Source organism: Lagenorhynchus albirostris, chromosome 15 (assembly GCF_949774975.1).
Source record: "Lagenorhynchus albirostris chromosome 15, mLagAlb1.1, whole genome shotgun sequence".
NCBI lineage: Eukaryota > Metazoa > Chordata > Mammalia > Artiodactyla > Delphinidae > Lagenorhynchus > Lagenorhynchus albirostris.
In genome coordinates, this window is record NC_083109.1 from 21,799,039 (window position 1) to 21,816,676 (window position 17,638).

At 42.4% G+C, this 17,638-nt stretch overlaps 1 protein-coding gene across 1 annotated transcript in view; it reads right to left on the reverse strand.

The window, feature by feature from the left end:
• The window catches only part of CTNNBL1 (catenin beta like 1), a 170,303-nt gene that overhangs the window by 45,696 nt on the left and 106,969 nt on the right, over positions 1 to 17,638 (reverse strand). Inside the window, exon 11 of the mRNA XM_060123028.1 lies at positions 16,474 to 16,655. Within this exon, the coding sequence (XP_059979011.1) occupies positions 16,474 to 16,655 (182 nt within the window). The remainder of the gene's footprint in view (positions 1 to 16,473; positions 16,656 to 17,638) is intronic.

The window sequence follows — 17,638 nt, forward strand, 5'->3', positions numbered from 1 at the left end:
CCATGGAACTCTAAGTGTCTGCCACGTGCGTACGCAACTGTCTCCTTGGAAAATGATTCCAATCTGTAGTTTTCTATGGCTCCTACAAGGTGCTTTGTCAGTGAAACCAACCCTATCACTCCAGCAGAGGCAGTGTGGATTGGGGAATGATACTGGTTCTGGGGAGTACCACTCTGAGATGGCCTAGACAAGCGCTGCCCAAGAAAGGTGTTCTATACCAAGTGGCAGCATCCTGACTGGTAGAGACTGCCAGCTACCTACCCAATTTCTCTTCTTATTTCTTACTAATAGAACCTATATTTACTTGGTAATATGCCCAGCTTAAAAAAACAAACAATAACAAACAAACCACCACTTCCCTTATAGCTAGGTATGACTGTGTGACTAACTTTGGGTCAAGACTTAAGATGAACTGGTATTTGGGACTTCCAGGAACGGCCACGACCCCTTCTGCCCTGCTCCCTTCCCCTTTTGCTCTTCTGTGGATTCGAATGTAGACATAGTAACTAAAACTCTAGGAACCACCTAAGACCATGAGGCAATCCTGAAAACGGAAGCCAGGCATTTTATAGGTGCCTGGGGCGCATTAACAAGCAAGCAAACATCCCTGGCCCTGTGATAAGGAAGAGAATGACAGAAGGAAGCTGGGCTCGGCCGACACTGTGAAAGTGCCAGTCCAGTCCTGCTGACCTCGGGGCTGACTTTACATGCGACAGAAATAAACCTCAATGTGTTCTATTTTGTTTAAACCACTGTGATTTCGAGTCTCTGTTACTAGCAACCAACTGCAATTCCTAACTGATATACTAATTCAGTAAGTTCTTTTCCAGGAAGTCCAAAGACAGACTGCATCCTGAGAGTCAGGTATTTACCCCAAGAAAGCTGAGTGTGCAGTCTCACTCATTTTTGGAACCAGCCACACATCCCAGTGGGGAAAATCCTAGAACCAGGAGTAACTGCTGGTGAAAGGTACATTCCCCTCTTTTCATCTGTCTTGAAGGATCTCCTCAGGACACTTTTCCATTATATTCTGGAGAACCTGGCTGGAAGGACTGATACAACTTTTTTTTTTTTTTAATTAAAAAAGTTAACCCTCATCCTTGTAATGGCAGAAACGCATGCCTGGAGTTTCAGCACCTTTGTTTCCTCTCTGCATTCCCAGCAATACTCACATAAGCAGCACTCACACCCAGCAGTATTTTGAAGAACTGGTATGAGACGGCTCAGATGCGTGGTTTCTGACTCACCAGCCAGAGTCCTTTAGTGAGCCCCCCTGATGAAGCCACCTGAATGTCAGGTGTGGCTGGTTAGAGTTTACTTTCCTTTAGCACATCACTTAGGAATATTTCATCTAAATTAAACTGACTCTGTGGCCTAGAAGCTCTTTCAGGTTTAAAAAGGTAAATTATACAGTTACCACTCCTCTCCCCACCCACGCCCTACAAAAAACATTAAAAAATCTTTAGATCCTAAAATGAGACAATCACTATGAGTATTTGTAATGTGGCTTTATTTTTTTAAAGAGTCCTTTTCAATGGTTAGCTTACTGTATTCTCAAATAAGCCTAAAAGGTTAGGAAAGCACAGCAGAACCCTGTCATAACATGGATTTGGATATACTTGAGGTTAAACCTAAGTGCCAGAATTCTCCCACATTCTCCCCTTCCTCAGTGATTTCTTCGCTATTCCAATTTCCCACTTTCCAAGTATCAACCTGCCTTGGCTCAGGAGAGCTGATCATCACAGCCCCAAAGCAAGGGAGGTATTTTCACACTCCTCTGAAAGCCATCCCTGGATGCCTGCTTCAGATCAGAAATTCAGTTTAGGGGGAACAAAAAAGAAAGAAAGAAAAACCTGTTTCCAGGGCCTTCAGGGAATGATCTAAACCTACCTCTGCACGACTTTCATCTTATTCACCAGTCCTGCCTTTGCACTCTTCAAACAGCCACCGCTCCAACTCCTATTCTTCCCACATTTAGCAGTAAAGTCCTCTTTTAAGCTGCTGCAGCCTCACCAACTGTTGGGCTCCACACACTCTTCCTTCAGACTCCAGGGCTTCGCTGATTTCCACAGAAACCAGAAAAACCTGCTCGCAGACCCAAGGTGGCCTTATGTTCATTTTCTTGAAGTCTGACTTCTTAACCCTTTTTCCATCAGCCAGTAATACAGCAGTGAAAGTACAGAAGGAATTTCAGTGCTGCACTAACACAGTTCTTTCATTTCCATTGTGAGACTAATGAACTAAACCATTCTATAATCTTGCACACACAAAAACTACCGGGAAAACACGCAGTCATCTCTGCGAAGTTGCTTCAGGATCATATTCTAACACGTATTAGACTCATAATAGGGAGGAGATAAAGGAACCTGGCTAATCCTAAAAAACACACGGCATCTGGGAAGACAGAGTCCATATTGTGTTTTACGAACAAGATATAATCAACAATTAGCAGATATACGGAGTACTTTGCCATCATCATTTTCTCACAAGCTAATTTTTCCATATACTCAGTGCAACCATTTTACAGTTGTACAAATAAAGAACTAAGGGTCTGAGAGATTTACGTGCCTTTCCCGACGGGTCTTCCTCCCTTCTTCCCTCCCTCCCTTCCTTTCTTCCTTCCTCCCCTCCCTCCCTTCCTTCCTTTCTTCCTTCCTTTCTCTCTCTTTCTCTCTTCTTTTTTGCCTGCTCAGCTTGTGGGATCTCAGTTCCCGAACCAGGGACTGAACCCGGGCCACGGCAGTGAAACCCGAAGTCCTAACCACTAGGCCACAAGGGAACTCCCCAATGGGTCTTTCTTAAGAGGAAAAAAACCATTTATTAGTGTTACATGCCAGGTTACTGTGCTAGGTGCTTCACATACTCTTTCTCATTCTATGTTCATGACCACACTTGGAGTGAATTATTCTCCCCATTTTACAGATGAGAAAAAGTAAGGCCCAGAGAGGTTATATGTTTTATCCAAGTTCTCAGAGCAAGTAAGAGCCAGAGGCTGATCTGACCAGTTTTCTCTCCACTGCCCCAAATCTGCCTTTTTAGTGGTAAACTAAATTTACTAGCACCCAAATTTCTGGGGTACTTCTTAGAAAACTGAGCTGTAAAAAATAAGCAGGGAGCCCATTTTGAACATAGCTATAAATTGAATGTCAATGTCGCTTGCTTTATACAAAGCAGATGGTTTCTGGAAAAAACTGACTTCGAAGTAATTTCTCTGAAACAAATCCTACTTGTTTACCACTGTGGAATCCAAGATGCATTCCCAAAGAAAGAATTCCCCAGCCTGCTTCATCATCACTGTCCCTGCTGGCAGTGGTATCCCAGAACTCCCCTCAGCCTGGCTTCTTGCTTTCCCTTGCTCAGTGAGACACCCCCACGAGGACTACAGGAAGTCTTCCTGCTCCTGGAAAGCCTCTGACCTCACCCTGGTAGCTCCTGGAAACTGTGTGTAAGATAGTAGCACACATGTTGGCACAGGGATTGGAAAACTGAGATTTTATTCTCCAGCATGACATGAATAAGTACAGTAATAATCAGAAAGGCACTCTTCCTTTCTGGCACCATTAGGTATTCAACAAATAATGGCTGAAGAAAACTTTAGAGTGAATGAACTCATGGAAGACGTCAGTCGAGGATTTCTTTGAAAGGCCACCTTACAAAGGTTTTCACAGACTTCCTAAATGACTCCTAGCTCTGGGCAAACACCTCAAGATGACCTCCTAAGTCATCAAGCTATGCTCAGATGTGGGCACCTCTCATTTTAAAGCTTAATCCTGAATTTACTACTTGCAAAATGTCTTCTGTAGCCTGGAACTTTGACAGAGATAAGACATGCTGGGAATACACATTTCCAGAATTACTTCTTAAATAAAGGCCATGTTGGAAGGAGAAGGGAAGAGGGCTAACATTTGTTAAGCACCTACTATATGCCACAATGAATCTGAGAGATAACTTACTGAGCTCACTGGGCAGGATGTGGGTCTCCTTCTACCACTGTTTTATTGCTTCAGGGCACGTCTCATGCTTCTGTTGCACAGTTTTGTTGCTAAGCAAACCTGCTTTCTTGAGTGATCAAGGGGTCGCCTATACTTTTTCTCTACTTACAGTCCCCTAGTGGGATTAACTATTTAATCACCTCCTTTGTCCCTTCACCCTGTCCCTTTCAGTTTTATAGATCCCTGCTACTCAGTGTGGTCAGAGGACCAGCAGCAGCGGCACCACCTGGGGCTGGTTATCAACACACAACTTCAGGCCTCACCCTAGACCTACTGGAGCAGACTGTGTTTTTAAAAGATCCCCAGGTAATCTGTTGGCAATATAAACACTGAGAAGCACTGTTGAAGATGCAGTATATCTGAGATCAATGAAGTTAATTAATGTGCCTAATGTGATATTGTGATTTATAATGAGAACTATTATATTTGCTCCTTGTCTCCATTTCTGGCAAAGAGCTCCTAAAACCCGTGGAATTTTCTAAGTGATGAAAGCTACAACGGTGTCTCTTGTTATGTTAATGTTATGTTGCTAGGAGAACCAACCAAGAGATTAGAGTGATTGGAGGATTGCAACTTTCAGTCCCAACCCCAGATCTGGGAGGGGAGAGGGGCTAATAGATCGAATCAATCACTAATGGCCAATGATTTAATCAATCACGCCTATGTAATGAAGGCTCCATAAAAACCCCAAAAGGATGGGGTGTGGAGAGCTATCGAGGTGCTGGGAGAGCGGCGTGCCTACAGGGGGGGCATGGAGGTTCTGCACCCTATCCCCATGCCTTGCCCTATTCATATCTTACATTTGGCTGTTCCTGAGTTATATCTTTTTATAATATACCGGTAAGTAAAGTGTTTCTCTGAGTTCTGTGAGCTGCACAGAACCCAAGGAGCAGGTCTTGGAAACTTCTGGTTTATAACCAATTAATTGATCAGAAGTACTGATAACAACCTGGGCTTTCGAATGGTGTCCAAAAGGAGTGGGAGTGGGGCAGTTGTAGGACTGAGCCCTCAACCTGTGGAAAATGCTCCTTTCTCCAGGTCTATAATGTCAGAATTGTACTGAATTCTAAGACAGCCTGCTGATGTTCGAGAACTATTTGTTGGTATGCAGAAACCACCCTCACCTTCACGTTGGAAACTGAGTCTCAGAACACCTAATTTAGTTACACAACTGGTATAAGCTGGGATTTGAACTCCAGTCTGCATGTTCTACACGATTTTCCCCCTACGCTATTAAGAACTATGCAAAGCTTACAGCTTAGAAAAACACATCTAACTTAGTATAAAACATATAGAAAAAACTTTATAACAAGATTCATTATTTCAAAAATTTAGGTTGATGTTATAAAAAATGTTCACATCCCACATTACAAATATGCCCCCCCCCGCCAAATTCACATCTTACATAATACAAAAAAACTTGGTAATAGAGCTTTTCTGCCCTGCCTTGCCAGTATTATAAAATTTCCTGTTTTATTTCTAGAAATAACTAAAGGTTGCTTTGGTGATGATTAAAAGTCATTTAACTCTGGTTTTCAGTTGTCTCTTTAAGAGACTAAAGCATAGGATCAAGAACATAGGCTTTAGGTTCTAGCAGACATTAATTTAACCTGTGCACGATTTGAGAAAGTGCTTAACTTCTTGGGGGCTGTTTCCTCAGTAATAAACCAGGCTAATGATACTCCACAAAGGGCTGATGTTAGGGATAATGACATCATGGATATATTGGAACCCAGCAAATACTCAATAAATGTGAGACACCACCACAGCCATCATTGTCAACAGTAACCTCAGACTGGCTGGCACATCATCAGGAAAATCAGCCTGCTAACGAGAAAAGCAAACACTGTTATCCCACGAGTTTGCCAGCCAGCAGGCATACTTAACAGAGACATGACTTATTAGTAATCGATACTTTTAAGAAAGTTGTAGGCATGTTTTTAGTGATCATCAAAATGATACGCTTAATTTATTTTATGGTAACCCTGCAGCAAATATGGAACAAATTAACCATCATTTCTTTCTACGTTGGAGCCAGAGACAAGGAAGAAAAGTGTTACAAGGAAACAATTGTAAGGAATGTAGAAGAGACAAGGGAAAAACACTAAATGTAATACACACCACAACCATATTGTACGTATGCATAATCTTATAGTATATAAAAACACTTCCCCATACACCATCTTATCCAATTCTCACACACTGTGAAATATTATTATCTCCCTCTTTAAGGGTGGGGAAACTGAGGTTCGGAGAGTAAATGACTTACCGAAGTCACAGAGCCTATGGTAGAAACACAAATCCAAACCTTCTGAACCCAGCCCAGGGCTCCTTTCTAATAGGCTACTTAAGGGATTTAAAGCTACTACTGGCAAACAGAGGTGCTCAGCTGCAGAAAATCACCCCATGATGGTTACAGCAAGGTTCTCCAACTGCATCCCCAGGGTGACCTCCCCAGCTCAACACATAGATCCTTTAATAAACCTGAATCTTAAAGAGAAAAGAGATGCTTCACTTTAACCTGATACCTGAGAATAATTTGTTTGGGGATCCTTTGTTTGGCTACCAGAAAAGAGTAGTCAACATCTTTTCAACCTCCTTCTTATGCTAATTATATTTCATCAGCATCTGGACACCCATAAGCAAAATCAATCTGACTATAAAAGCAAGCCAAAGACATTTTCTTACCATAAGAGAAACAAACAAGTAAGATTGCAACATGATTAAATACACAGAGCACTTCCCCAGCAACCTGCAAGCTGCTGTGTATAAAAATCACATCCAATATCACAAAAGTCCAGGAAGGTGGACACTAACAAATATCTCACACATGTAACTGTATTCTTTATGAGCAGTGAAATGTATACAGGTTTATTTTCAGTTTATCTCCTTCTACCTTATATCTACTGTTAGATGCCAACATGTCTAACACATTAAAATATTCACACATTAAAAAAAAAATTTGAAAGGCATCTTCACTTCCCTTATACTATAACCAAGTGAACTCAGACATATTAGCCTTCAGTCCACACCTCCTTTCCTTACCATCCTGAAGTCCTAGCACATTAACAATACTTGGAAGAGGCAACATCACCATCCAAGTGCAGCTTACCTTTCCAAACTGCTATCACCTCTACAACCTAATCATTTAACCTGAAATCTATCCTGCCTTCTAAAAATATACAGTCCAGTTTCCTAATTGTATTGAAAGACTCATCCCTGTCAAATATGCCCAAGACACACTGAGTAAAAACAGCAGGTTACAAAACAGCATATACACCATGGATCCACTTATACAAAATTATATGCACATATATCCAACCCCCACCCATAACACAGATGTTTGAATGGGTAGTGTCCACGATGTTTCTAGTCATTAACTCTGGGTGGTGAGATTGGGGGTGATTTTAACCTTCCCACCCTTCTTTTCCACAATGCTTGACTTTTCTACATTAGGTTAATTATTCACACTCAGAAAAAGCAATAAAGATATTTTTAACAAGCCTTCCCCTAAGACCCGCCATGTCAACAATCTTCTCTTGGCCCAGAGAGAAAGTAAAAAGTATGCTTGCCAAGGCTTATGCTCTGAGCATTCTGGCTAGTGGGTCTCAGCACTAGCTGAGCAACAGGCTCTGGAGCTTTTAAAAAATACAGATGTTTGGCGTTCCGATGCTCAGAATTCCTGGAGGTGGGGCCCAGGCATGGGTATTCTGTCAAAGCTCTTCAACTGATAATCATCAGTGAGGGTTGAAAACTATGGATTCATGTCTCATTCTCAAGGGGGCCAACAGAGGGAGAAAATAGGCCAGAGTGCTGAGTAAAGTGTTTAAAGGCAGGCAACTGCAAAGTAAGCAGATGGGAATGTTTAGGAACAGAAATTGAAGCCTGAAGCAGTGCTGAGCTTCAGGCCTGAGAGGCCACTGAGAAGAGAGTAGACTATCAGTGGACAGATACACCCTAAAGTCGGAAGCCAAGAAGAGGTGAACAAAGTGTGGCAGGGCAAAATGTTTGGAATTGAGAGAGTTTATGCAGTACTGGGTGCAGGACTACCGATGACTTAAAAGAAATCAAATACGAAAAGACACCAAGCAGTTTAAATTAGGCCCACTACTACTAAGCAACACTGATTTATGATTAAAAGAAGAATTAGAAGAGTGCTGCATATGATTTAATTTTCAGAAACCTTGGAAAAATCTTAGCTTAAAATCCTAGTAAGGCCATGCACTAGCTGTGTCTTCAGAAAATGACAATTTCTTTATACCTCAGTGTTCTCACCTGTAAAATGTAGGTAATAATCCATGGCTCACAGGGTTCTTGTGAGGATTAGGTGAAATGATATAGTGAATGCTTTCACCTGATAGGTTTTTGCTTATCAGAGTACTCAACAAAAAGGCCCCCAGTGGTAACATTAGGAAGCATATCATAGTAAAGATTACGTGTTGAATTTTAATAAACCAGGTTATTATAAACCAGGTTTAATAAACCAGTTAATTACTGCCTAGCCCCTAAGTTACTTCCCCATTTTGGCACCACCTAATGCTACAGAAATAACCTAAAAAGGTTTGGCTATTTCTCAACTGCTGCTTCAACATTCCTGGTATTTGTTTTACTTCTGTAAAGGAGATACACTGCACACTAAACTATTTCTATAAAACTTAATCAAGATTATAAATGAAAACTAACAGAGTTATATTGACAAAATAATAAATGTAACAGTGGAAAACTCTATATCCAAAACAAGAATTCAGCTAATGCTACCACTAAAGAACTAAGTTTCTACCTGGAAAAATGAAAAACGCAAAAGAAAAACCGTGATAGATGTTTCTCCTTCATCCTTTCCACCCAGGCCTTCAATATCAAAATTGAGTTTGTGCTAAATTAGCTGAAATAGTCAAAATAATTAAAATTATTACTCTACCTATGATCTATAAAAATTTGGGGGAGTCCTTTTTTTACTATAACACAATAAAATAACTGTAAGAACAGCAATAACTATTAACATTAATGAATGCTTACCATGTACTAGGTACTGCCCTAAGCACTGTACATATATTAACTCAGTCAATCCTCACAACAGCTCCTCAGGGTCCTTCAAGGTCTGGCTCCTGCTTAACTAATCTAATCTTCTGGCTCCATGCTCTTTTTACCAAGGGCTGGTGCCAGACTGGTCTCAGAGGGTACTCACGGCAAGCTTAATAAAACTACATATCCACCAGCATTATGCAGACTGGTGGAACCAGAAACTCTGAGAACATGTCCCAGAAGGCTCCATTTTAAACGAATTCCCAGATGGTTCTGAGGGGCAGCTAGTTTGAGGCTCACTGTGGTCTGTGCCTCCCACCTTTTATTTTATACACGCTGCTTTTTTCACTTGATATTCCTTCACGTGGCTAACTCACACTTAAGGTTTCGCTCAAGAGCCACATTTCTAAGGTGGAGTTGTTTCTAACCTCCACCTGTTCTCTCACCACCTAGGTTAGATTAGGAGCCCCTGCTCCGTGCTCTCTTCTACCACTTTACCTTGTAATATAAATACAGGTTTCCATGTCTCCCTAGCTGCACTGTGAGCTTGTTCACCTTCCGTCTACAACACCAAGCCTGGCACAAAGAAGGGGCTAGTGGTCTGTTTAATGAAAGAATGAATGAAGCCTCACTGACCTACCTTTAGGGCTCTTATCCATAGGAACAGACCCTCTGCAAGAGCATCAAACTGAAATAGAAGGGTATAGGACCTCACTCAAGGTGATGAATTTTGACAGGACCAGCACAATCAGGATTATAACTGAGGGTCCAGATTAGTAGGCCATCATGATAAACTGGCTGTCCCATCTCTTGGAAGCTCCTGTTATGACCCAGCCTCTCCACATATGCAGTCCTGGTGCACAACTGGGCTTCACACCCATGAAAGCCAAGGAGTTTTGCTCCCTACACATAAACATGAAAACTGAGAGAGGTAAGGATGACTATTTTTGAAAGGAGGCTGACATGCAGCAACTATTTTACCATTTATTAAATGTCCACTTGCTAGAGACTATGTAGGATGCTCATGATCATTATTCTTCACACAACAATTTGAGAAAGGCTTTACCTGCCTTGTTGATTGAAGAGGAATTCAAAGTCCAGAAAGAATAACTTGTCTAAGGCCACCAGCTATTTTGGGGGTAGAGCTGGGATTGAAGCCAGGTTTGTCTCCTACAAAGACAATCCTCCTCCCCCTACACTGTGCTGCCTCTGGATACCAACCAGAAGACCACTGGAGCCACCCTGGTGTTAGAAGAAGCTTTAGAAGCAAACCTAGGCTCAAATTCTGCTTTTGTCACTCACTTGCTAGAAGGTATTTGGTAATTAACAAACTCTTTGAGACTCATCTATAAAAAAATGATAGAAATGCCTAATTCATAAAGTATATACACCTGTAAAGCCCTCAGTATACTCGTAGATGCTCAATAAAATGTGAGTTGGCCACTAACCTCCTCCCACAAAAGAGAAGAGCAGTTTTCCAGGATGGTAAATACATCCTTTGTTTCACCATCTTCCTCAGTGGCAAACAACTATGCTGTGCTCTACTTGGGAAAGGCCCGTGGGTTAATCCTTATATGACTGGAACCAGTTAGCAAACCAGATGTGTAACACTCAAAATCATCCCCTCAAGCCTGATGAGAGGAACCCTAAGTCCAAACACATTGCTTATTTCAGCATCCTTATATTTTGTCATCTGAGGTCAGGAATGAGACAAGCAGCTGGAGGGAGAAAAAAGAAATTGATCCAGGAACTATTCAGTTATAAGGTTTTCAGATAGCGACAAAAAACAACAGCCAGACATTTCCATCCTTGTTTAACATAAAGTCCCTGGTAGCAGATGGCTTAATGCTACTCTTAAAATTAAATACCATTTACTCTTCACTTGTTCATTATTCTGAGCACTACAGCCAACTCTTTGGGATTTTTAAGATTGGGGAATACAAAAGGAGGGAGCGAAATCTTTGAATTCTCTGTTTACATGATGTAGAGAAGTGGGGACCTGGGGATCCCTAGTACATCCTCTATGGGAGAGGTTTTTGTCTTACATTCCACATAATACTGGCATGTTTACGGTCTACCCCTATGAATGGCAGATCCAGGGAGAAAAAGGATTTTTTTCTGTGGGTACTTCGAAAATTACCAATAAAGTAGAAGGAAGAGGAACACAAAAGGGAAATCTATCCTCAACCCAGCCACTAATATTAATGAAGCAGGCACTATGCTAATCATTTGATCTGCTTTATTTCATTTAATCCTCGCATAGCAGCCTTATGAAATAGATTCCAATATTATCCCAAATTTACAATTGAGGAAATACAGGCTCAGGGAGGTTAAGCTACTTTTCCAAAGTCATAGAGCTAGTAAATGGCAGAACCAAGACACCAACCCAAGTCTTGTCCTGTGCATGTGGGGAATATTAGAGTTAAGCATGGTGTGTTGATTTCTGCCTTGGGTGCCATTTACCAGGACAGGAAAAGCAGAAGAGACTTGGGTGATGAAGGAATGAGTAAAGTTTTGAATGAGCTGAATTTGAGTATCCGGTGCAGTTGTCTTCTGGTTAATTAGTTGTGCTGATTAGAGCTTGTACGAGAGACAAGGCTGAAGAGTTGGGAATCAGTGGCAAAGAGATAGAGGTTAAAGCTACAGGTAGTAGATGAGATCAAGGAGAGTATGGGGAGTAAAAAAAAGAACTGGGGGAAGACACCGCCAATCCAGACAGACAAAGATGAATGCTTGAGGGACAGGCTGAGGCAAAGGATCTGGAGATTCGGAACACTGGGAAAGAGCAGCTCCCCCCAGGACAGGCATTCAGTTTTATTCCTGTCACATGTTAGGTCTGTTAAATTTTGAACATAGTAGGAGCCCCAGTAAAAGTTGGCCCCAAACGATGCCATGTCATTACCACAGCCCACCATGGACACATTAAAAATATTTCTTTTTTGCTTATGTTGGCTAAACTCCCTTCTTTTCTGACTGCAGGAAAGGTTTTGCTATTTCCCTCTCCTAAGCCTGGTAGGTGGTGGGAGCTCTGGTCTGCAATTCCTCAGTTAGGAGTCCAAGAAGCACCAGGCAACTGTATACCTCCTGACTTGAGGAGTCCACGAGAATCACCTACAATTGTCTGCAGATGACAGAAAAGTATTCTTTAAAGCAGTGACCTGTTATCAACTGCTGTCACTGTTGATGAGGTAAAATGTGTGCATATGCCTAGCATGCACACACACACCTACACACTGCTTGGTAGCTCACCCCCTTAAAGCTCATAATAGCCTCTAGGGGAACCATGCTGAAACAGTGCAATTAACTAGAACTGCTATAAACTCAGTAACTCACCTACCTAATGAAGCAATACAAGGAAAATTGGACCTATTTTAATAAGAATTTTTAAAAGAGACAAGAAGTAAAGGTCAAATGCCACTTCTGGATCCCAGCTCTTTTCTTCCTCCCTCATATTCTGAAGCAGTTAATTCCAAGGAGACAATATATACTGTGCTATTCTTTATAAAACCAAGGAGGCAGCCAATCATGCTACTGCACCCAAGGGCAAATTTTTTCCTTCTAACCCATCCCCCAAGCTAAGTGCCTCCCCTGATCTATTTCAGAAGGTTTTATTATGCAAAACTGAATGGATTTCAATTTTAATTCTTTTCCTTCTCCACCCCAACTCACAAAAGAAGAACTACATTACCCACAACTCTAGGTTATAAGGGTGGTTTCTGCTTCTTCCCTCCTCTCTAGAGTCAGCTTAATCTAGAGACTGTCCTCTCTCAAAGCTCTTTTCTTGGCTTTAGGAACACGTTGTTTTTATGCCGCTCCACTATTTAGCATATCATGACTCCTGACATTCCCGTCAAGAATGAGTTTGCCCATTCTCATGCAGCAATCATACAGCGATTAGATCGATTAGACCGCAGGCCAATAAAACCCACACTCTCCCAAGCCTCCCATACCCAAGGTGTAGGCAGTCTCTTTGCCTGGCTTCCCAGTGACGTCTTAGAAGAACGGGTATGTGTGACTAAGGTCAGGGTGGGCAGAACTGGAGACAGATTTAGTAGAGGAGAGAACTTACACTTCTTGAAGTGCCTACTCCATTCTAGAGTCTGCGCTAAGTTAATATCTGTCACCTCACCTGACCCTCACAACCACCCTATGTGGTAGATCTAGCATTTTACCTAAGGCTCAAGTAAGGCTCGGAGAGCTTAAGAATTAACCCAAGATCACGTGGTTGACAAGCAGTGGATCATTCTGTACCACACCAGGCTATACTGCTACCATCGGAGTTTGGGGAAGATTCTAAGAGATGACAGGGGCTGAGACTGGACCAGGATGAACTTAACCCTGATATGTGACAAGCCCCTGAATCTGACAAGAAAGGGAAGCTTACAGGGCAGCCCTCCAGAGGTTCTGGATGGGCAAGCTGATTCCCAGCCCATAGTCCTTTATTAGGAGTTGCTGGATTACCAAAAGAAGCTTGTCACAGGGTGGCCTCACCTATAAGGAAGTTCCATCCATAACATGTCTCCTAAAGGCACAGCTCTAAAGGAGGGGGGAGGAGTTCTGCCATAATTTCTAAGCCCATGAGACAAGGAAAAACTTAAGGCTAGGAACCCACTTGTTTTGCTTCCAGACAAGCTGGTCACCCCAGGTGTACGACCAACAACTGTCAACTGTATTGACTCAACCTTGCAAGGTTCTGGGGAGAGCCCCAAATCCATGTCTGTCTTTAATGAGCAGTCTTTTAGGGAAGCAGTTATCCATTCATGCAGTCAGTAAATATACACTGTGTATCCACCACATGCCAAGCACGGGACTAGGCCCTGGGACGCAGAGGTGACAAGACTATTGGTTCTATAATCTTAAGGGCTATGAAGTCAAAGTCCTGGGTCCAAGAGTCCACTTAATAGGAGGTTCTATTCAAGCCTAGGAGCTCATGTTAAGTTTCCCTGAGAAAGTGACATCAAAACTAAGGACTAGGGCTTCCCTGGTGGTGCAGTGGTTGAGAGTCCGCCTGCCGATGCAGGGGACACGGGTTCGTGCCCCGGTCCAGGAGGATCCCACATGCCGCGGAGCGGCTGGGCCCGTGAGCCATGGCTGCTGGGCCTGTGCGTCCGGAGCCTGTGCTCCGCAACGGGAGAGGCCACAACAGTGAGAGGCCTGCGTACTGCAAAAAAAAAAACAAACACTAAGGACTTGAAGGATGACTATAAGGCAGGCGAGCAGACAGGTCAGAGAAAATTGTTACAGATGGAGGCAAGAGCATGGTAGAAACCTGGGGCTGGGCATGTTTGCAAATACTTCTGATGGTCTGAGCTACCGTGCTCTAGCTTACCACTCAAACCTGGTCTACTTCCTTCAGAAAGGTCAGCACATGGACAGCAACCCAGAAGACAGGACAAAGAAACCTTGCACAAGGTGCCCCTGCTTTGCCCTGCCTCCATCCTCACCCCACCACCATGGCCAGGAGCAGAAGCTGGGGTGGGAGAAGGGCCGGGACTGTGTTTTCTCCTTGGGGGTTACTCTTTGGGTGCCGCTGTATTCAGGATGCAGAGCTCATCCTCACCAGCCATTACAGTCCAAACGTGCCTTCCAGGAGCTGTCTTCCCAATCCACTGCCCTCACTAATATAATGTTATCAAATTCCTAATGTGGGTACTCTAAAGCAAATGTACTGCTACCAGCATGCCACCAGGCACATTTTTCAGAAGGAAAACAGCTACTCACTGAATCTGTCATTTCTCTTCTCAGCGCCATGCACACAGAGCAAGAGCCTGCTAAGGGCTGTTTCCCTCCACTTTCTTCAAGCATGCTCAAAATGTACCATCAAGCCTCTCAATACAACCCAGCAGGTCAGCCACCCACAGTCCTCAAGGAGTTTCCTGGATTATAGGACAAAGCCTTGACAACTAGGGCCTGTGCCTCAGGATCTTAAGGTACAGATATCAGAGCTTCTAATTCACTAGTCTAGTTTCCGCATCTTACAGAGCAGGAAGGAAAACGCAGTTGAGAGAAGTTAAGCAAAGGGTCTAAAGTCACACAGCTATTTAGCTGTAGAACCGCAGCTTGGTTCCTTTCTTAGCTGACTTCCTTATCTTAAAAAACAAGGATACCACCATCTACTTCATGGGTAAGGCCCAACTAAGATAGCATATAATGCAGCAGCACTAGGAATGTGGCAGGTTTTCAATGAATAGTGACTGTCTCCAAAATTTTATCTCCTCGATCTCCAATACCACCCATTCCCTCTCCCATGGCCTCATTTTGCTGAATTTCCATTGAGGAAAGAAAAAAGATCAGCAGTAGGCTTAACATGTTCAGAGCTGGTGTTTGGTCAGTATCTGGTTTGAGGTGAACTGAACTCTCTACGTGTTCTCACATCTCTAGTCCATAGTTCTTCCCCTGCCAGACTTCCTGCTGTCTCTGGAGAGCTGCTTTCATCAGAGAAGATATCACTGGAGGTGACCACTGAAGGCATCACCTTCACCTTTAGCCACTCCAAGTTGGTACAGACTAAGTCAAGTCAATTTGAGAAGTGATAGACAGGAACTCCCAGACTTTTACCTAGGAGGGTAAGGAATGAAAAAGATCCTGCAGATACCTATGCCGTTCTACTAATCATGATGAAAAAAAATCAAAACATGGGATAGATGTTAACTTCTGACAAGACAACCAAATTAGCCAGCCAATCAGCCCAGGTCCTCATCCTTCACACACACCACCTCCTCGTCCCCCTCTTAGCACCCTCCCCATACTTTAAAATAACCACCCAACCATGTAAATTCCCTGGTGCAAGTATCTGTTAACCTCCAACAGAACTGTCAGTGCTCATAAATCCAGGGCCTTCCAGATTGCACTGCGGCTATTTACTGGGGAGAGAGATGCAGCAGGCCACTAGACAACAGCAGGAAGAGAATGGCCTAGCAGTAACTACTCTGCTTACAGCACCGCAAGTCATGGCATTTTGCTGGGAGTATGCACCATCAGGGAGGAGAAACATAAAAAGGGGAACCTGGGCTGTAAATAGTTTATTTTGGCAATTCCTAATGGTGGCTGAATCACACTTTAATACAGAAATACATGAAAGCACTACTCTGGCGGTGACATGTGTTACCACCTCATTACTCTTTTCAAAAGGGTCTTCCATCAGAGAGACTCCTCGCTACAAATTATAGTGAAGAAAACAAAACCTTCACACACAGACTTATTCACAGGCCAGAAGGGAATGGAACCACTAGGATTCAAACAAGCAGAGAACCAGTGCAACAAAGGCCATCAGTGATCAGGGGTCTCTGGGTTGCTTTTCCATGCATAGAAAATAAGCAAATAAAAAAGAAAAAGTTAGCACACTTCCGCCTAAGAGTCAACTCCTCAGCTGCATGACAGAGTTTTTCAAAGTAGCTCTCATTGCCCCCCATTTCTCCTAATGTATCTTCATTAGGCTGACTTCTCCAGTGAACCTTACCTTCATGCTCCTTCTCAGTGGTTCCCACTTTCTTGATCTTCCTGGGAGATTTCATAAAAAGGGGAAAGATGGTTCGTAAGCCAAGAATATCAACAAACTTATGGCAATTGTCTGTGCCCTCGGGTCCAATCATGGCATGGTCCAGCACTTTCAGGGCACTGCTCCGGGAGATCTTCTTTTCTCTGGGAACAAAAGAGGTTTTCATGAGTGTGTTCTAGTCTTAAAAAAAAAAAAAAAAAGTGTATTTACTGCAATACTCATTACAACGGAAAGAAGAAAAATAAAAACAAAACAATGTCCACCAGTAAAAAAATTATTACATTATAGTATATCTACATGGAATATTACACACTTTGTTAACAATTAGGAGAGTATGTGGTAGAATGAACAAGTTCTTACGGTCAGAATGATAAGCACAAAAGATAATATTCAAAATTCTGTATGAAGCATTATCTCAATTATGTAAAATATATGCATTAAAGGAGACTGGAAAGAAATAGATCAAGATACGAACATGTTCAAGGTGGTAGGATTATGGATCACCTATTCTTCCTTTTTCTTTCTTTTTAACAGCTTTATCAAGATATAATTCACATACCATACAACACACCCATTTAAAATGTACAATTCAATGAATTCTAGAATATTCACAGATATGTGCCACCATCACCATAGTCAACTATAGAACATTTTCATCACCCTGACAAGAGATCCTCTACCCTTAAGCTACCATCCCTCTACCTTCCCCATTCCATCCTAGCCCTAAACAATCACTGATCTACTTTCTGTCTCTATGGATTTGCCTACTCTGGACTTTTCAATTTAAATGGTATCATACAATACTTAGTCTTTTGTGACTGACTTCTTTCACCTAGTATAATGTTTTCAAGGTTCATCTATGTTGTAGCATGTATCAGTAGTTCATTCTTTTCTATGCTTGAATAATAGTCCACTGTATGGAAATGTCACCATTTATCTATCCATTCATCCATCATGGACATTTGGCGTGTTTTTACCTTTTGGCTAGTATGAATAATGCTGCTATCAACATTCATGCACGTGTTTTTGTATGGATATATGTTTTCATTTCTCTTTGGTATATGTATACCTAGGAGTGAAACTGCTAGGGAATATGGTACGCTATGTTTAAACCTGTTGAGGAACC